The sequence below is a fragment of the Cyprinodon tularosa genome, unplaced genomic scaffold, assembly GCF_016077235.1.
Source record: "Cyprinodon tularosa strain WSP-4 unplaced genomic scaffold, ASM1607723v1 ctg435, whole genome shotgun sequence".
NCBI lineage: Eukaryota > Metazoa > Chordata > Actinopteri > Cyprinodontiformes > Cyprinodontidae > Cyprinodon > Cyprinodon tularosa.
In genome coordinates, this window is record NW_024039158.1 from 1554447 (window position 1) to 1576446 (window position 22000).

The window sequence follows — 22000 nt, forward strand, 5'->3', positions numbered from 1 at the left end:
GATGACACAAAACTGTTTTTTATGGTGCTATCTATTGCTTCTCTCACTGAACAAAAATATAAAATAATAAATCCTCCAATACATTTATTATTTGTTTGTTTTTGGGTGATGTAAAGTTGTTCATGTTGAGTTTACCTTTATCACAATAAATCCAAATGTCACATTAACAATGAACCGTACAATAAATGCCAAATTAAATAAATGCACCTCTTCCAAATTGTAGGTGACCGCAGACAGTGCCGCAGAGAGGAGGCATCTGATTGGTCAAATCTACATCAGCTCTACACTATGCACATTTCCTGTTTGGTACCTTAACGGCTTATTTTGTTCGTTTCGATTGCGGAAAATGACTCGTGAAGATGGACCAGCTAGAAGAGTGAGGTGCGTGAGATCACTGGGTCCCTTTTTCCACCAGGATCCCCGCTCTTTTTCGCCCTCAAGTCCCTCCGTTGTCACACAAACTTTCCCCTACTTCCTCACCACCTCGGCTGTATCGAGACCCAAGCTAATTTGTGAATGCCCCTCTTGTGTTGTGGCATGGAATATTCAGTATTGGGCATAAGTCAAAAATATCTGTACCAAGCTCAATGCGACACGCCGCTGCGGGAGTGTAACCACCCCTTTAGAGGGCGAGACAGATCAAGACTTCAGTGTAGAATGCTGGCAAGTTTTCAGGAATCGGTTTTGCTAATGCTATCCACACTTTCGTGAAGATTCTCAGTCATCCAGGTCATAGTAATTCCAAAAAAGTTAGAAAACAAACCACTGGACGTTTCGCTTCCCATCCAGGAAGCTGTTTCAATTAAAAATGTCTGGATTAGCTCAGAATTCAAAGCTTCATGTGAAAGCTTAATGTTGGGTTACTCTATATAGATTTTTTTTTGGAATAATTTCTAACATTAAATGCTACATTTAGAGGAGATTTCTGCAAGTTTAGGTCCTCCCAGCCAGTAAATGAAACACACACTTCCAAGCTTGTCCCAAGCTTTAATTGTACTCTTTGCCTGCCTGTTGCCAGGTCCGCTAATGCTACTGAGCTCTATCTCACATGGCTTCAACCTGCTACTCCTATTGGTGCAGAAACCTCTCATGTTGGCTTTGGCATTGTAACCCTACTTGCATATTTTGGACCCCTAAAAATGACCTTTTTTTCCTCTGTAAAAGTAATATATGCTAATTCATTACATCTCAAGACATTTTGTAGATGAATTATGTTTGAAAAATTCATTGTTTTGAAAAAGTTGGCTATGATCTTAAAACTGGTCTCTTGCCTTTATGCTAAAACATTAGCATAATTGCATCACGTGTTACAGTTGCTGCTTTTTCTTTACATAGATGAGCCACAGCTCCAGCTGTCTGACCAAACTTATTTCTATCTGATGGTTTTCTTGCAAAAAATGGCTCCTTTGCTGCCATTGTTGAAAAGTGTCCATTTTTTTCCCAGAACAGACAAACTTCTACTGAGCACTGTTGCCATTGTTGGCCAAGCTCTGCACTGGTGGTAAATGATTCTAAAAAACAAACGTTCTGCTGCTTCTTAAGCTTTCTTGGATGTTCCTAAAGTTAGATAATTACTTGAACTAGGGAATAGATTAAAAATAAATAAATAAATAAGGCAGCTGGTTATTCAAAAATTAATGATCCACAAATGATGCCCACTATCATTACAATAACTGAAGCCATAGAAGCTGAAAAATACAAAGAAGGTATTACCAAAACCTGTTGACTGAGAAGGATGATGTGTATCATTCAGAAAGAAATAAAACATCAATAGAAAAATTAGATGAATTGTGTTTCAGTATCAGAACCAAACATTCAGGTCTGTTAGATGTTTAATAAACCAGTTGCCAGAGTTGGATCAGCCTCTTTCTGCCGATATGCTGTGGGAATAAACAAGCAATAGGTTAGCCTTAGTCAGAGCTGAGGGAACGTGTGTCACTGAGTCAGTGGGTCCAGCACCCGGTTTGTTTACATGTTGGCTGGCAGCACATGATACTGACTGTGTCCGCCCCTCAGTCCCAGCATCAGGCTCCCTCTCATCAGAGGTATAGACTTCATCAATAGGCCGTTTGTTTGGCTAGCAGAGGATCCAACTCTGCGCCGGTCATGAGTTGTAGGGTGACGAAGGGACGAGTTTGGTTTAATCTACTGCAGACTGACGTAGGCAGGGACGTTTTGTCTCAGCAGCTGCTTTCATCAACTAGGCTGATCCACTTACTGTTGTTTTTTGTTTTTTTAATAAGATAATGTGAACACAGGTTGATTAGATTAGTTACTACTAAAACAATGTTCTGTAATTTGACCATGTTAACTCATTGGGTAGCTGAATACTTTAGAAATGATCCATTCTAACAAACCTTCTGGTCCAACACTTATTGGTATCCCTGTTGCGAATACATTTCATAACACAAAGAAATGCTGTTATTTTGTGCTCTAAAGCAGTTAATTTCCCCTGGTTTATGTAACTGGTACCAATAAGAGGACCTTTTGGTTACAGATGAGTTGTATTTTCCAGAACAGCATGCTACAAAGTTTTGACTGCAAGGCTTCCTACACAGTTTGGAAGATATATATATATATATTAGGGGTGGAACGGTTCACAAAATCCACGTTCGGTTCGGTTCACGGTTTCTTGGTCACGGTTTTCGGTTCGGTTCGATTCGGTATATGTTGATTGTTACACCGAAATCCCATAAAAATGTATGAAATTAATGAAAAAATCCCCCAAAAAATAATGGATTGTAATTATTTTAAATGATCCGCGGAAACCCTGGATCATTTCCGTATGTTTTGCTGCTTTGAATTTAATCATTTCGTGCATGCTCTCTACCATCTCCAAGGGACTCAGAGGGGAGCGGACGGGAGCCACAGTGGAGGCTTTGCTTTGAGCAGCCGGTCAAAGCAGGGCGCAGCGGGGGTTGCTGATGGAGTATGAGGGATTTCGGGGTTACCATGACATGTTGGTCATGTTGCTGTTAGCATAAACAAAACCTGTTGCACAATGCTTGCACACTGTTGCACTTTTATCCACAACTTTCTTTCCACCGTCATCGTAGGTCACTCTAAATGCAAAGCGTTCCCATACAGCAGACCTATAAAGTGCTGCTGGCGCGTCTTCCAACTCCTGTTCTTTCCCACTCGCCATACCCACACAGTTCTCCATAACAACTGATTTTTTTCCCTGCTACACCCGGCTACGCTGCTTCGATTCTTCTTCTTCTTGTTTTTCTTGCTTTGGTCGCAGTACCGCCACCTTCTGCTCGGGGAGTGTAAACGCTTCGCCTATGAGAAAAAGGAGCAGCGCATGAACTGAACGAAAAACACGCGAACCGAGACAGTTGAACTGAACGGTTCGGACGGTTTTCATAAATCGTCCTATATATATATATATATGTATAGTCTAGGTTTTGTGTCCTTCCTTCTGTCCTTTGTTTTGTCTTTCCTTTTTCACCTTTCTTTCGTCCTTCCATGTTACCTTAATTCTATCCTTCATTGTGTGTATCCTACCTCCATTGTTAGCTCCTGTACCTACCTTCCATCCTATCCTCCTTGTGGTCATCATTGCTTCCTTCCTTTCATGTTACCTAGGACCTTCTTTACTCCTTTTGCCTTCCTTCCTTCCTTCCTTCCTTCCTTCCTTCCTTCCTTCCTTCCTTCCTTCCTTCCTTCCTTCCTTCCTTCCTTCCTTCCTTCCTTCCTTCCTTCCTTCCTTCCTTCCTTCCTTCCTTCCTGTCTGTGCTCAAATTGAAGGTTGAATTTTCCTAAAGTTTTCAGTGAGTGATAATGTTGCTGAAAATAAAAACACATGAGCAATACTTTGTTAGCTCTCTTTCACCCGCAGTTGAACAACTGTAACTTGGTCTGTATTTATATCAGCAGGATGCATTTCTTGATCAGCTAATACTCATAATAATAACAATCATTTTAGCATCACTGGATTAGCCGCCCGTTAAGCCAAGAGCCTCCTGGATTTTAAATGCCAGACCAATTACTGGTCGGATTGTTTACTTCTAAAACGATTTAACACTGTGTTTTGTGACATTTCTGCAGCACTTGTTGTCATGGCATTTCACTCACCCATTCTGGGTTGTAAACGTTGAAGCCTTGAAATATAGTGTTATTGATGTTCTTGTGGAGTATTTTTCTCTGTTGAGGTTGAAATCATTTCAACCTACGAAATCAAACCAGTTGTGTTGTGGGTGTTGGTATGTATTGGTAATTTGTTGTGTGTTTTTGTGTCGACAGACGAATCCCACCCTGAAGAGCCAAAAGGAGATGTGTCGAGCCAGAAAGCAGGTAGCAAACACACACACACAAACAAACACGATATTTTCCTGCTTCATTTCACCGTCTTGTCTGGGGATGCTTGATACACGTATGTTCTAGATGGTGAAAGTCAAACATGTCATACCCACCCGTGTGCAAACAGTGTTAATAATTCACAGTGACAGGTCATTGTCATCTGAATCCCTCACATCTCCTCGATGTTGTCGCTCCTCCCTTCCCTCCCTCAGCGATCTTGGGAAGACAAATGGCTCCCTGCATTAAGCGGCCATCTTCCTAGCAACCAGCTCATATGGACTATTCGGCCATCTGCTCTGCTGTAATTTATTAACTTAGCCCTCCATTCCTTTAAGCCTCTCATTTTCTTTCTGGTAACACTTGTTTAGTATCACAATAGAGCTCAGGTCTATCTTTGTTTTCCAATGTGATTTTTTCTGTTACAAAATTTCTCCAATCAACTTGATTTCTTTACATTTATTTCTCCTCCATTCATCAGTAGGATGTTTTAAAAATATTTTCCAGACAGATTTTTGCTCTGGAAAGAAAAGAAAGGCAACAAACTGCTGACATTCATTTGAGATAATAAGCATTGTTGCAGCCTTGGGAGGAGAGAGAGGAAAAGCTTAAACCCAAGATCCAAAGGAGGACAATGAGTTGGCAGGTTGCTCTAAAGCCTCAGGGACTTCCAGGAGCGAGCCACACAGAAGGAAGGGGACCATATGAAGGCATCCGTTTGGTTTGATTTCACAGAGCCTTCAGTAATCTGCGTTTTTTATGTCTAATCAAGAGGACAAGTGCAGGTTTTTACAGTATTTTGTTAAAATATCAGTACCTAGTTCACTTTGACCACACATTAGAACCTCAAATATCACTGCATTGCATTTAATTGATATGAGGGAAAAACAAAAAGTAGTGAATAATTGCCAGCTAACAGGATGAAGGGTTTTAAAACAATTTTACAGTAAAAACAAGTTGAAAATTGTATGCATTTTTTTTCCTTCTCCATTTAAGTCGATCATTAATAGAAGCAAGTTTGGGCTGTTCTTACAGAAATGTCCCATTCAGCTTCATATATCCACCAATACTTTTCGTCATTCTCTTAGAAATAGCTCAAGGTCAGTCAGATTGGATAGAAAAAACCAATTTCTTTTCCATTTTTCCGCAAGTTCTACATTGATTTTAGGTCTGGAATTTGACTAGGCCATTATAGCACATTAGTCTACTTTAGTCGCTTTGATTAGGATTGTTCTACTGGAAAGTGAATTGCTGTCTGTCCTCATTGCTGCTGGAGCATACCTTCCCCACAGCATGATTCTACCACCATCTTGTATCCACATTGCTTTGGGGTTTCTCTGGGTCTACATTTTAATGACTAAAGGAAGGCCTTATTTGACCACAACACCTTCTTTGCTTCTTGTCTCCCTCATGTGGCTTGTTTCAAACTGCAATTAGGATGTCTTACCATTTCCCTTCTATAAAGGGGAGGATTGTGTCATCCACAACCAGATTTTATAATGGGACTCATGGCCACTTCTCTCATTCACATGTTCTTGGCCTGGCCTCTGATTTTAGGTCGACAGACATGTCTTGCTACATTTGGAACTGTGCCGTGCTCCCTTCATTTTCAGATGACTGATTATACAGAAAATTGTGAGATTTTTGTAGCTTGGGGGAAATTTCTCCCCAAATTCCAGTCTTACCCATCTATTGGTTCTTCCACTTCATGAAGCTATTAGTATAATAGCATTTTCAGACAAATCCCAAAAGGCTTTGGAACAATTAACTGACAAATTGAAGTAGTTTCTTGATTAACTGTGAAGGATAATCTGCAGTTACAGGTTGGCTCTTATGCACCTGAAGACATGACTGTGAATGTCCTAAAGTAAAACTTTGTTTTATATAGCATAATTAATACTTTGAGTTGGTCATTTACATATTCAATTCAATTTCAATTCAGTTTATTTCTATAGTGGCAATTCACAACACATGTCATCTCAAGGCAGTTGATTGCATCGACTCATTGACTCGAATGCAATCCCTCACACCAAGCATGCTTGTAGTGACAGTGGAGAGGAAAAGGTCCCTTTTAACAGGAAGAAACCTCCAGCAGAACCAGGCTTAGTGTGAGCGGCCATCTTTTAAGGAGACTGAAGCAGAGATACAAAAAGAGGCTGTAAAAGGCGGCCCCATCCAGGAAACATGCAGCCAGAAAGACAAGCTCTGAGCCACCTCCAACATCAGAGGATGAAGAGAGCACACCCACCCAGTCAGAGTCAGAGAAACAGGACTAAACTGGAAAAACAGACCGAACTCGAACATATATAACAAAGGTGTTGATGGCAGCAGCACAGCTGATATTTGTCCAGGATGGAGTTACAGCCAAACAGGAACAGACGAGGCGAAGCTACTATGAGAAAAAGCAGAGAGAGCATAACGTTAGAGATTGAACTAATAGATTCTGCAGGTTTGGTGAATAGAGATAGAATGATGGAATAGGGATCCCTTTGTCCTCCAGAAGACTAAGCCTATAGCAGCATAACTATAGAGATAGCTCAGGGTAACATGAGCCACTCTAACTATGAGCTTTATCAAAAAGGAAAGTTTTAAGCTTTAAACCTAATACCCTTAAAGGTAGACAGGGTGCCTGCCTCAGTGACTAAAACTGGTAGTTGGTTCCACAGGAGAGGAGTCTGATAACTAAAAGATCTGCCTCCCATTCTACTTTTAGAAATTCTAGGAACCACTAGTAAACCTGCAGTTAGACAGCGAAACATAAGGAACATTCATATCTCTGATATAAGACAGAGCTTGGTCATTTAAGGATTTATATGTGAGAAGGATATATGGTGGTAGGACATATGATGATTTCATTAAAGATAGTTTGTTGCTTTTGATCTGAATGATTTTGTGAGATGTTAAAGGGTATGAAAATGTCTGTCAGCACTTCATATAATGCTTTTAAAGACTTAAGGCCTCAATTGAGGCTGGATGTCATCACCGTTTGGCTGCTTTTACTAGTTGGACAGAAAGGAAAAGGCTTCTGCTGCCAAGTTCAAATCTCCAGCTCTTAACTGAAGGATGCAGGCATGCAGACTCTCCTCTAGATGGCACTTTTCAGCAGAATGATAACAGAAAACCTTCAGCAGTTCGACCCGCAAGTGGCTTCTGACGGCGAACGCTGATAAAGTCGTTTATAAAAATCATCCTTTTTTGTGTAGCCTCACCCAGGGGGCTCAGCAAGTCCTAAGATAAACGTCAGTGTTAAGAAATTTCAGTCGATGAGTGGCAAACAAAGCCTCCTTCGCCGTCTGCTCACGGCTCATCAAACAGAGGTGGCTGCAAAGGACCCCGGATAAATGAACTCCTGGCACCGATAACAAGCAGTCTTTCTCTTCTGTCTCTTTTCCACCGTCTCCCCCTCCACCCGCTCTCCTGCTGTGTTTGGGTCGCTGGGGTAACCCTGGCCTGTTTCTCGCTCGGTTAGACTACCCTGCTATTAGAGGTCTGGGTAGATGAAGAGAACAGAAAGGGAGGCAGGCGAAAAGGAAGATGGTGAGCCGTCACTCTTGATTTCTTCCAGTCCAAAAGTTAAAACTAGAGACAAAAAGGAGAAACTGTAGCAGTAAATATGTTTTAGAGAAGAGCATCGCATAAACAAAAGATAATCTAATTGAAAGTTTGTAGAGCAGCCTCAGAAATTTAAAGAGACAGTAACACTTAAATCTGTCTGAAGACAGTCATCGGTTAAATATTTCTGACAAGGGATCTGTTACGACCTTAAACCCAGCCAAAGATCTAGCCACACATCCCCTAACCCAACCAGCAGACCCTAATTAGATGTTCCTTCCTTTGACTGGTCACTCATGTACAGGGGCATAACCAGCGCCAGCTGGAGCCACAGTGAAGGTGTTGTTACTGTGCCACAGCTGTGGGTGATAAGTTCGTTTTGCCTCTGCGGAGTGCAGTAACACAACGGGTGCATTAACCAATCAGAGCCTCCTTATTAGGCCAGAGAAGTGGAGCAGGAGCTGTCAGAGGTAAAGTGGACTAATGGTAGCTAAGGCAGGGTGAGAAAAGTGAGTCAGGGCTAGGATGTGGTATTATAATGGAGGTAATGTTTTAACAATCGTGGGCTGTACAATACACGTGGTATGTGATTTGTTTTCATGCAGTGGCTGCTTTGAGCTGTGGTGTAAAACCCTCTTAAAATCTCAAAGTCAAATATGAAGACACTGTAAAGAATTACATTTTCTGCTTTTGGATTCTAAACAAGTTTTAAGAATAGCTTAAAAATGTAAAAAGAAGAAATGAGCAAAAGGCTAAATACATTTTGTAGACAGTTTATTTAAAACTGTAATTAACCTTGGAGTAAATTTATTAGGTGGTCATTTCTTCAAAACTATATCAACAAAGAGTCAAAATCTGCACATAAATCTTAACTTTCCTAAATTTTATGGTTTCTACAAGAAATCTAAGTGATAGATGTAAAAACCTTCAGTTGTGTCATATGTTGTATACAGGTATATTCTTGGCCCAGTTGAGGACCCTAATGGTGTAGACTGAAGGCAAAAAAGCACAAAATAACAGCAGTATAGTATATCATGCAGTTATTGCAATATTCTAAAGTAATTTTTGGAGTTCAACGATCATTGGCTGCTGTATAACCAGTTTTACATTTCATTTACAAAATTTATCTTGCTGCATAAAATCTCAGAAGGTCACACTGGACAAAAGAATGACATTACAGAAAAGGTCATAGTCCGAAAGGGTAACAAGCACAGGTGAAAAAAAGACAAAAGAAAAAAATGGTCATATATTACACCTAATATCGCCATTATAGAAGTTCCTAATGTCATGCACTGCTACATAATAGGGCAATTTAAAGGAAAGGCCTACAAAAAACAAAGGGAGTTTTATCATCTCAAGGGTTTGGACTTTGCAAGGCAGCTTGAAACGTGAAACAATGAAAGATGGACCTCTTTATGGTGCCATGATACCACATCACACAAACCAGGGGCTGTTAAGAGGGTTCTGGTTTGTGTGGTTATCTCTGCCTCCTTAAGCAAGGCAGTAAGATGGTTCACAACACCTTTCTGGCAAAGGACTTCTTCTAGGGCAGTGACATACTGGTTTTTACCATCCTACAAACGCCACTGATCTAGATCCCTTTTAAAACTTTAGGGATGGCAAGCGAAGGTAACAATTGTTCCACTACCTGCATGCTCTACAGATAGATCCTTAAGTGGAGGCACTCACCGAAAGTGTTGAGAAGTAATGACGCATATTATAGCAGAAACTTTACCATCCAAGTAGAGTAAAATGCAGAATTATCTTTGCACCATTCAGTGATGACAGGGATGCGGAATTAACTTATTTGGTGCTATCTGTAAATGTTTACAGTCTGTAAATGTATACAGTCAATAAACTCCTAAATGGAGCCTTTTCAGTCATGCTGCATGGTGCAGAAGCATTAACGTCTTAACAGAAATTAGGATGCAATGCCAGAAAAGTGGAAGCCATTACAAAAAACACTTGTAACATGGTATAAAACATGATACTAATAAGTGTGGTTAATTGTAGGGGCTTTAGCCAGTTCATATACTTCATGGAGCCATGTCATAACATTGAAAGAAACAATATTAGAAGCATGAATAACAGCTCAAAGTACTGTTCCCAGCCGTGGTTGTGGAATTACCTTGAAAACAGAGAACTTTATCATAGTTAAATACTAAGTGGCAAGAAAAGTCTGACAGTATGACAGAGCGACATACCTAGTCTTTAAATAACAGTTGTACATTTCTGTTGATGGTGGATTATAACGGTTTTATATGTATTATTCTATTTGTCTTATTTTATTTATTCAGTGAGCTAATGGATTTAAGTTCATTAGACTGTAAATAAGTCTGAATATGTCTATGTCTCATAAATATGTTATCGTCTTAATACAAAAAAATAAATGTTCTAAATTTTTCAGTTAATAAGCAAATGACCACTTATCGATTGGTTATTAGTCAGTAGATAAGATTGATCAACTTTAGATATAATCATGAATCAATTACTTGCGTACTTTATCTAACGCAGATGTGGCCTTAAAGTACAATGAAGGTCCAACCAACCGTCAAAATATACTAGAAGATACATACTGGGGATGGTATGAGGCCTGGAATATTGAAGCCTACAAAAAAAATACAGCAATTCTGTATTTTCCCAAACCAAACCTCAGTTTTTTATGATTTTTATTTATTTATTTTTATCAGAGAACGATCGTACATTTCCCACTGATAATCATCATACAGATGTACAAATTCTTGGACAGTTTATGCCCTTAAGAGTTATTCCTAAATAAAGAATAATGCTTTGCTCAGACCTAAACTAAAACTTCAAAAGTTTGACAGTCACTCTCATAAAGTAAAAAAGTTTTAAAGAGATAGTGTTGTGAAACTTCATGAGAGCAGGAGCAGAAGAGTGACTCAATCATGCCTGAGAAAAGCCAGTAACAAGGTGATTCTTTGACAGGTAAAAAAAAAAGGCTGGAGTCAGTGAAATCCCTGAAGGGTTACCCCTGGCACTCGCAGTACTAAAACCTCATTTATTAACTGAAACTCTGGGAAAATGCCTTTAGATGATCAGTGTATGTCATCTGAAGGCCAGAGACTGTTTGAGAGAAAAGAAAAAAACAAATACTTAAAAAAAACTGATGCTGCTGCAGAAATATTTTTTAAAACTCACAATTTTGGAAAATAATCTAATTGTGATTTTTTTTTTTTTTTTTAGCTTAATATTGCAATTACATGCAATTATTTTTTCCCAGTTTAATTCTCATGTCTTTTAAACATATATAAAACAAATCTGATCAATATTATTAGTTTTATTTAAAGCACAGATTACAACAATAAAGAAAACAAAACTGTGGCTTTACCTTATTAACATCTTTTTATGTTTCATGAAAGATGATACATAAACATATGGACTGCCGCGTTAAAAACTGCCAGATTTTAACAGTCTATAAATATATAGATAAAATAATATACGAAAAATATATTAACTGATCTCAGGTCAGTTGCATCACACACACTATAATGCGGGAATAGTTTAGCGAACAAATGTCTTCTTTTTTTACACCCGAAATAATTCCGCACAAGTGACGTACTGCTCCTCTTTGATACAAGACCTTCAGTTGTGTCGGTTTTTGTGAAGTCTGAGGCCATTGTTCAGCAGGTTACTCGCATACAAGTATCGACTTTCCCCTCTTTGCTAGCAAGTCACCCCCGATCACATGACCCGTCAAATCGCGGCCTCTGCGGTTAGAAAATCTCGTTTTACCCTATCGCGATATTATTGCAAATGTAGTAAGATGTAGTAAGCGCGACAGAAAGCTGGTGGGGGAGTGTAAACAGACAACCTGTCGGTAAAACGCAAATGTCCTTCTCAAAAATGAATGAGCGTAGAGCCTCTTCCTGCTCATGTTTCAATGAGAAAACCCCAAGTCTAAGCCTTCCAAAATTGATTCCAAAGCTAAGTCAAACCAGAACTATTCAATAGTTGTTGCAATCTTCCTTGTTGTGATTTCTCCAGCATCGCACAGCTTTGTTGTCTCGCCCTCAAAACCCCGCCCATTTTGTATCCAGAAATTTAAAACGCATCTCTGCGTTATTAGCCTGCCAATTCTAGGGCCTGGGGCATTGATCAAGGCTACACCACTCGCAGGCAAAAGTGATTTTGGCCGCTGGTGGGTAGGGCTAGTTCCCTAGGCTACAACATCCCTAAATTGACACCAATTCGGTGCTTTGTTTGAATTCGCCTGTTTTATGTTGGAAGTTTTGAATTGTTAGATTTGCATAGAAAGGAGGCTCTGTACGTCCGTTTGACCCACTGAACTATTGTTATTCATCTATGGCCATTTAAACTCTGTTTTGCATTCTATGACCCCTTTAACAGAGTTGGCATCTGTCGCTTTATCACATATTTATCTTATGTTTTTGTTTGTTTTTTCTCCATTATACCATCTAGATCTGCTTATAAATAGCTTCTCATAGAGCTTATTATGGCTTTCATGCTGTTATTCAAATGCACTGTTGTCAGGCTTTTTGGAAAACAAACAGGCCTACAGCATTGAAAACCTGCTGCTATTAATCCCATGTGTTTTCTGAGGATTTTTTTTCTCTTGTGCTTAATGTTATGTTTTTGTTTTTTTTTTTTTATGTTGGAACGATGATAGTGCAGCAATTCCATCAGATGTGGCTTTGTTGGCAAGAAAATGCCTGGAAATCAAAATTTCGTCCATGGGAAATGTAAAATGTATCTATTTTGAGAGGGCTCAATTTCAACAGTCAGAATTTGATTCATTCGTTTCAGATGTTTTCCCATGTTGAAACAGCAGTGCTCTGAAAGAAAAAAATCCATCCTGTCCAGTTTTATTTTTTAATTTTTTTCCCAACCAAGCTTTCTTCCAAAGGGGGTCTGGGGGGGCTTCGTAGATAGACTATCCATACCCCCTCCTTCAGCTTTAAAAAATCCCAGCTATTCCCACACATCCCTTAGCCCGGAATTTCTGGCATGATATGAACGTGGGAAGTTTGGAGCTATGCAGGGATGCACTCACACGTGCAGGGTTCTGATTCCTGCTGATTTACAGCAGCTGGCCGAGGACCATATTGACCCATTCAGCTGCTTCGAAGCCATTAAGAGATTGAGCCTGCGTGTTACTACCCTTTAATCAAACAGAATGTTAAGCGAAGGCTTCCATTTGTCAGGGAGTTTTTTACCCATCGCCTCAGCTGACGGCTCCACCCGACCCATTTCTCCTGATCCAGGCAGCTGTTGCGTTTCACATCTTATCCCTTCCTTTCAAACATGGAAGCATGCACAAGCTGCCTGCCGCCACCCTGACTCATTTGCCCCAATCATGTCATTGACTTGTTTGCATAAAGTGCTTGGTCGTTGTTTGTGAGGTAATGAACACTTGACCTGTCAGGAGAAGTCTCTGAGATGTGCTATGTCTCAGTTTATGTGTTAAAATAATCTGAGACGGAAACAGAAACCCTCCCAGCGACAGTGGTGACCCGGGAACGATGAACCGGTCGTGTTGTCGACTGCGTCTGAGGGATGATGGACACGACCCGGCATTTCGCTCTGATCTGCTGCCCTCTCTGACTCATGGGCGCAGCATTATCTGTGATAGCTCCACAGAAGCTCAGCCACCCGGGAAGAGCCCAGTCTGTCGTTTGGGTAAAAGTGATTTGGGATTTTATTTTTGTCTTGAACTGTTAACAGTTTAACCATAGCCTTTTATATACTGTCATTCTCGTGGATTTAAGATCTGGTCAAGTTTTTATTTTCCAAATGTACTTAAAATCATTAAGGTAAAAGCTACTCTGAGTTGTTTTCCTAGTGATTAGCAGCTCAAGCTTTTTTTGGCTAATTCAGATGTTAAGCTGTTTATTTAATTGTATTAACATTTCCTAAGCATGATTTTAGGACTGATATGTGTGGTTGTTTGGTAAAGGGAGTTTTTAAATCCAACATAAAATGAAGGAGTTTGTCTATCAAAGCATCCGTCCCTATATGTATAAATCTGAAAAAGAAAAGAAAAAAAATTGCCTCAAGGTTGGCCAATTAATTTAGACATTGTTTTAGGAGTTGTTGGTTTTGCGTCATTGACTAAATTGAAGAAAATAAATCAGTTTTCATTTTTGCCCTGTTGGTCACTGATCTGGGCCAAACAAAAGGGAACTGGTCAATTGATTGGAAAATCTTTAGTTTTTAAAAAATAAATAGGAGGCAAATTTTGGGAAGTTGCAAAATTGAATCATCGCTTAAGATACTGATCTCAGTTATTATCCTAGTCACAGAGATCCCCATCGTATGTGTTATTAAAAAGACAGTGAAACTTAATTTTTTCCTCGGCCAGCCAGTTAATTCAGGTAGATTTTTCATGTCTGGAACAAAGTGGGGGAATTTAAAAGTTAAACTACATAGTACTACATAGTATAAGTGTGGGAACAGATCATTATAGATCTAAAGATGTTATCTTTATATTGATAAGGCACTTCTTTAAGGAAATTAAGTTTTTGTTCATTCTTGTCTGGATATAGCAGCTAATCTCGACCTCTCTATAGTCTGCAATTGATTTAGAAGCGACAAACTCCTAAATCTCTCCTAATCTTTATTAAATATTAATAAGAACCAGGCGGCTGTTTAAAAGTAGTGCAGTCAGTCTCTGCTTCCTGTACGGCTTCTGTGCACCTTTTCCATTTTTAATGTTATTTGTTGTTTTTGCTTTTATTTTGTTCTTTATCGGGTTTTTCAATATAAATAACAAGATTTAGTACAAAACAACATTTCAGATGCAAAGCTGTCTAGTTTCCAAAAACAAGTTAATGTGTAAAGCAACTAAACTTAAACACTGTCACATACTTGTCAGAGAGGTTCTCTTTTTCTCGTCCGAAGACGCCATGGCAGAAGGTAAATGTATGCATTTGTGATGAGAAACATCGGTATTTGATTCTTGATCATTTTCATCTTTTCTGGGTTAGGCATCCAGAGTCAGCATGGCCCATTGTAGTGAGCCTTGAATCTATGCCATAATTTAATGGCTGCTAAAACGTAACGTATTTCTTTTCTGGTTGTATGTCTGTTGAATTGTTTGGAGGTATTTCATCCCTCTCTTCCATTGGCCTATTGCTCACACATTCCAGGGTTGACCAAGCTTCAGCTGCCAGACAGATGGAATGTTTTGGTATGCAGATGGAAAAAATGGCGGAGTCAATGGTGCCTGAGCCCTATAGTGAGCATACAAGCCTATATTTACCATAATGTCAGCTAGTATGGGGAGGTTCTATGCTGTTTGATTTTTGTACACAACTTAGATGGGTATGGGGCATTGCAGGCTAACAAAAGAAGCCAAAGTAGCCCCATTCCCAAGGGGTGGACCCCTTTGTCTGTTTTAATTTGCATGTTTTCAAAACAAAACAAGGTTTTGTTGGGCTACTGTATAAAACCTCGAACTCGCTATTGCTGACATTATGAATGGAAAAAAGCTACCTGGATGGGAAGCGAAATGTCTTCAAACTTGGAAACACAGTCCAGTGGATTGTTTTTAACTTTATTTTTTCAGAATAAACCCACAGCTAGTTTGTGATTGTCCCTCTTGTGTTGTGGCATGGAATAACATGCGGCAGACTACGCTTCAAGATTGGCCATAAATCAAAAATATCTGTGACAAGCTCACTGCGGCACACTCCTGCAGGAGTATAACCAGCACTCATTCACTCTGCTGGTCTTGTGCAGGGTGGTAATCGTGAGGAAACCCCTAAACCATGATAATCTATTGTAATGAAAAACCACCCCTGTAGAAAATTATGCTAAGATGAAGAGAAAGCGATGAAAAGAGTTGGTACTAATGAAAAAGGCTAAGAGATTTTGAACATCATTTGACCTAGAGACCTTCTCAGCTCCACTGGCGCCTGCTGTAAGCAAAGTAAGGCATAGAGTAACAGAATATGAAAAGTAGGATCATAAACCTGATGAACTGACTGCAGATATTGATTTGTGGTGTCATTTCTGGTGTAGATACCAGATCTGCTCAGGTGATCAGATCTGTTTGGGGCCCTGCCCCTTCTTATGACGTCAAGATATGGCAATTCCATATGTTGACGTCATAAGTAAGGTAGAAAACAATCATTGTCAGTCTTGAAGGAAAGTAAAGTGCTTTCTAAGACTGAGCTCTGCCATTTAACAAGGTTACAAAAAAAGTCTCAGCTTATTTAAATTTTTTTTATCAAGATTTGAGGGCAGTGTAGGACAAATGGGACATCTTAAAAATGACCTTCGTAGAGATTTTAGACAAAACTGTTATTCTACTTGTAGAAAACAAACGGTTGTTGTTGACACAAAGTTAAAAGTAGTGTAGCTTAATATGGCTATCTGACCAAGCTAAAAGCACAGCTAAAAGAGGCTAACCTGTTAGCTTTTCAACACAGCTAGCCGCAGCGCTACCCAGCTCCCCCCCTTTACACCATGGTCTTGCAGTTACTTTGTTCCCCATAAACATTTTTTTTCTGTTTTGTTATCGGTCAGGTAAAACTTTATCGGTCATTAGACACGCTAACGCTACAGATGCTACCGACTCAGCACACTGACGCTAAGCAATGTTATTGTTGCCTGGGCAACCACAATGTTTTACATCATGTGGTAATGTTCAGCCAATCATGTATTGTAACGTCACTGGTGTGTGCAGGACCCGAGCAGATCTGGTACCTACACTGGCTTAAAAAACATGTTAAAACTACATTTTCCTCGGCCATCAAAGCAAATAAAGCCAAACTAACTGCCATGGAACACAAGAGAAGGTAGAAAAGGTTCCTCCAGACATGTCAGAGACGTCTTTATACATTTTGCTCCATTTGCATAATTGTCTAGGATGAGGCATCAGATGCCTTTTTTAGTATAAATGCTCCATTAGAACTTGTTGCGTTTTATTTCTGCATAGTGGTGTAAAATTTATTTGAGTTGTCTGGACAAGACTTTTTAAGATCGCTTTTAGGAAACCCACAAACCAAAATAATGCTTATAAACGTATGTTCCTGTGAGGATTCCTGTTTGCAGATGCAGAGGTGAACGTATGCTGGATGCTTTATGCACACATAGTCTAAGTGGCTGTTTTAGCTTCCTTGGAAAGTCTGTGGCGTGTCTGTGTTGTAGCCAAGCCCCTCCTGCATTTTAAGGACTTTTGCCCATCAACCTCAGCTCTCATGCTATGCTAAGCAGCTTCCCAGGGTTCATAAATGCAGTGCAGGCATGTTATAATTGCTGCCCCTCCTACACAATTAGGATTACCCCCGGAAACTGGTCTTACCAAAAGACACAGAGATTAGCAGCTCACCTTATGCCCCATGAGATGCACACAGATGCCGCTGCTGGTACGTAGTGAGGTGGTCCATGGAGTGGAAACGTTTGCTTCAGCTTTTCCACGTAAATGTGCAGGGAACTGGTGAAAAAATGCTTGGTTTTGGTTGTCTGGAGCACTGGAATATCTCGCCTCAGGAATCCCAGGATTAGCTTTAATTGCTGCTGCAGCCCTGGCCACTGTGGATCCCTGTAGCACGTAACCATCCAGCGTTTCATGAGCTGATGCTGAAGGTGGCCCCTTTCTCCCCACATTAACAGAAGAGTGATCAAGCATGGCTTGTTGGACAGTCAGTCACAGGTGGCAGTATGCACACACCGGCTCTGCCCTCATCCCTCTGACAGGTACAAGGTAGCCATATTAGTTTGTTTGTGGACCTGATGAATGTGAAGTGAACTTTTATGGGATGAAGTGAAAAAGAAAAAGCTTAAAGGATAAAACAAGTAGAGGACAGATCTGACAGTGACTGGTGCCGTTATCCTCTCCTTTTTACTCCAACTTCTCCTCATTATTCCTTTCGTCCTTCACTCCCCGTTCCCTCCGCCTATGACAACGTCTCCTTAGCCAGCCTTTTTATTTTTAAAGTTTTGTCTGCTAATCATTTATCCAGAAATGTCTCCTTGTCCCTCTGCATGAGCTAAGTGTGTGTTTGTAAGAGAGAGTGGGCGCAACCTGGCCACTCTATATTTAGCTGCTGTGCCACTTTCTCCTGTCCCATTGCTCTGCAGAGTGCACAAAACTGATGAGACTTTGCTTCTAAACCCTTTTTTATGCACATGCTATATTTGCATTTGGGAATGCAGTGTTGTAGATGTATGTTGTTCCTCACCCAGGTACCTGCTGATGGATAATAAAGATGAACAAAAGTGATTTTAAAAAAGGCTGGTTAACAGTCTTTTTACAGCTACACATTAGAAATGTTTTGGAATGGTATGTGTTTTTCAAAACCCTGGTACACCTAATTTATTTGAGAAGTGGTCGATGTATCAAACATGATGTCTGTGCTGTTTAATCTCAGCATCAATCCAGCAGTGAAAACCACAGAACATACCAGTGATAAAGACTTGGGAGAAGCTTAAAGCGGAGTTTATTTACAAAACTCTGTCATAGCTTTGTACCCTAAATGAATTTCTATTTAAAAAAAAAATGTTTTTGTTTTTTAGACTTTATTCTTATAAAATCTAAAAACTTTATAAGAATAAAGTATTAAGTGTCATACAGATATGAGGGAATAATTGAGATTGATATATTGTTTGCAACTCATATTGTAATCCATCGTAATTCATCGTTTCTGTGGACAATAGTAAGTAAATGAGCATCATAGACATTGGAAAAAAAATCATTCCGACAATCAGAGTTGGTTTTTCCCGATAACTCTTCCGATTGGTGTCCATGTACACACATATTCGGATCATTGGAGTAAAAATCATGTCCTCTGCGTATGTTCAACATCAGTTTCCCGTTTTTCTCTTTACTAACCCTCATTCAATGGCTCCTGGTCCTTGGTGGAGGAGGTGGCTCTAAATGTGATGTGCGGATAAACATGCCATCCTGCCTGTAGCAAAGACGCATTAGTATAATGTATCGCTGAGCCCTTAACAAAACTGACCACCAAAATCCAATATGTAAACGACAAAGGTCAATATTGGAAAAAACCTACATCAACCGACAGGACTGAAGAAAAAGAAATTTAAGGGGCAGGCACAAAGAGTAGCTAAAGTTGAGAATAAGCAGACAACTACGGGTTTGTTTACAAAACAGAAAGCTTCTTCTTCTACTAATACAACTTTTCTGAGTAACTAGACAGCTCTGTGCATGCTCAAATGATTTAATCTGATCTAATTCTTACTACATATATACATATCATGATCAGATAATTTGATTTAGGCTTTTAACTAGCAATATTTCATAGGGTGTACACCTTGGTGTATCACATCTTAGACTTAGATTTATTTTATCATTTTGTATACACAAGTGTTGACAAAAAGAAATTTAGAACAGCTCTCTAGACAATTTCATTTTAGTGCAGCCTTGATAAGGTAAGCAGCAGTTGTTGTTGAGCTGCTACTACTGCCTCCAGCTCTGGAAGCACTCGCTTCTCCTGGCTCAGGGGAGGAAGAGGATGATGAAGACTATGCTGTGAGGATGGTAGCCTCCTGGGTTTAAGAGGCTGACATGGTTGAAGCAGCAGTGGTGCCACCGACAGGTTTAGCAGCGACAGACGACGCTGGAGAAGGTGTGGAAACCGGAGGGGGCCGGGAGGAGCCGGCTGAGGATGGTTCAGCATTTGGCAGGGAAGCATCTAGAATGCTCTCCTCATTTTACCCTGTAGAGGGTTGTGCTTCCCTTCTAGATGCTGAAGATTGCCTGGGAACAGTCTCAGAGGAGCCTCCATTCACACTGAGTTCTATGTTTCTATCAGCGCGTTATTCCATTAGCCCCTCCCAGGGCATCAGCCCCCTCCCAGGCTGCTGGACGCAGCCAAGACTCCACCAGAATGATGGCACAGCCATATCTCCTTTTTTGAAGAGAGTTTGAGTCGGACATTATCCATTTTGTTTTCCAACAAGTGGATGTTGGAGAGCAGGATTAATGAAAGCGGTGGTCTGTGTGGATCTCTCTTTAACTTTGCAGTTAGCCTCCCTCTGCATCCTCGGTTTCTCAGTCTTGCGCATCTCTTCATCCCTCCGTTATTTTCCGCTGTTGTTTTGTTGACATCTATCCGTAGCACTCCACAGGTTTTTAAACACTCAAAAATGTCAGTATTTAAAACGCTTTGTGACCTTAGCTCTGGCAGGCGTTGGTGATCATAGATGCGGGTATGATGTCTAGTTTGTATCGTTTTAAGCGGCATATTTTGTGAAATTTGTTAAAAGGAGCTGTTCTTAGCCGCTGCTTTGGAGCGTCGCCATGGTAACCCTGTAATGTGTAGGCTTTGCACGGGTATCACACCTCCAGGTCCAGGGATATCCTCCCCCGGAAAATTCTGAAATTTAGTCTCTCTTAAAAATGCCATTTCCTGTGTTTTAAGGTGGGATACAGCAAACTTTTTGTCTTTGTTATAACACTACTTTTGTCTTGACTATTGGAAGTATGTAAGCCTGACTAAAGGTGAAAATTTCATAAGGAAGACATGAGATTTTTTTTAGGTTGCAATATTATGTTACATAGGTTAATTCAATCAGCCGCTCAGATGCCCACATATCGACAGTGCACTGTCACTGGGAATCCCTAGCAGCAACTGCCTCAGGACTGTTCGACTCTCTGGGCTTTTTCCTGCAACTGCTCGTGGCTGGAAGTAGATGTTAGCGTTTTTCTGGTATGTGGTAAAAACTGCAAGCTCCAGGATAATAAAAGCAAATATATTTTGCAGGCAGGTTTGGACATTTAAAGTTAATTTAGGCGTTTAAACTGTTTCAGGGGAGTGATCATAGCGATCTGCACTTACAGCGCTGTCTGTTTCCCTGCCAGCTCTCAGATCAGCTTCTCTCATTGGTTGATGTGGCGTGTTGAACAACAAAAATTACAACTTTCCAACTCCAGCAGCTGCTGTTTGTGAAATTTTTTCCAGTGGAAAATTAGGGCATACTATTTGTCAGTTTTTTAGTATAGACCTTTCAATGAACGACTGTACTCATTACTAGCTAAAAAGCAGATTTTCTACTTACGATCAACCAAGATTTAGATCCAATCTGAGATATTTTGTTCATATAAAGATAGCTAGTCTCGTGGACAGAAGACATGAAGAGCCTGGTGGACAAAGTCAGTGATGGTCAGTAGTTTGGTAGCAGAGCCAGCCTCCAGCCATCTCTCTTCCTGATGCTGCTGAATGAAACACGCTATGTGGGAAGTAAAGCAGCTACGTTATATAACCATGGTGGAGGATTGTGGCTGTAGCATCTCTCTCTGCTCTTCATTTAATATTAATAAGCTTTGGCATATTTAATACTTAAAACAGGACAAAATGAAAAAAAAAAATGTAATTGTATATTAAAGCAGTGCGCTGCAGATGGTGCAGTCTTACATGACCACCTCAGACTTTGGAAATAAAAGATGTTGGTTAGATGAAAGCAAACCCTCTGTGGGATCTGTTAGACGGTTTGGTGTATTTTGGATGCCTTTTCAGACGATGCTGCTTTCTGAGCAAATTCAAATCCAGAGACCGTTAAATTTCACTGTACAGCAGCCAGTTCAGACTGTTAGAGAGCAGTTAGTGTCTGTTCTCCTTGACCACACACTCTAACAGAAACACACGGCGGACCTCTGCTTGTAGTCTTGTCAACATTTTTTTTTTGTTGTTTTCTTTTTTCCTTGACCTTTGATTTTCCTCAGTGGCAGCCAGCCAGGCAGACAGCAGTTTGCAGGCCTGATCAAACATTGTTGTTGCTTCAGAAGATAAATGGCTCTAATGAAAATATCCAGACTGATCTCTTTGTTAAATCACTTGTGGGCCTGAACCCCTGCAGCTTTTTACAACGAAGGAAGTTTCAGCGCTGCTGCTTATGACTGGCAGAGATAAATGTAATAAAAAAATAAAAAAATAATATGATGTAATTATGTGAAGGAAAAGGACAGGCTAATAAGCTTTCACCGGTTCAGGTTCTTTGGTTTTCTGGTAGGGTTAATCCTCAGAGCTTTCTGATTTTACTAAAGGCAATATTTAGTCTGTGTAGCTCTCTGTTTGAAGTAACCTTCTCTCTCATGATTTTTATATTAAAGAAGAAATACTAATCTGCTTTCTATCCAGCACTTGGGGAAATGTTGTGTAGCAATGCTAGTTTCTTTTTTGAGAAACTGTTGATAGAGTTG

General features: G+C 40.1%; 1 protein-coding gene across 5 annotated transcripts in view; it reads left to right on the forward strand.

The window, feature by feature from the left end:
- The window catches only part of LOC119792947 (triple functional domain protein), a 124629-nt gene that overhangs the window by 27177 nt on the left and 75452 nt on the right, over positions 1-22000 (forward strand). For all 5 annotated transcript variants that reach the window (XM_038299806.1, XM_038299809.1, XM_038299807.1 and 2 more), the window contains one exon: positions 4246-4296. In XM_038299806.1, coding sequence (XP_038155734.1) covers positions 4246-4296 — 51 coding nt within the window. The remainder of the gene's footprint in view (positions 1-4245; positions 4297-22000) is intronic.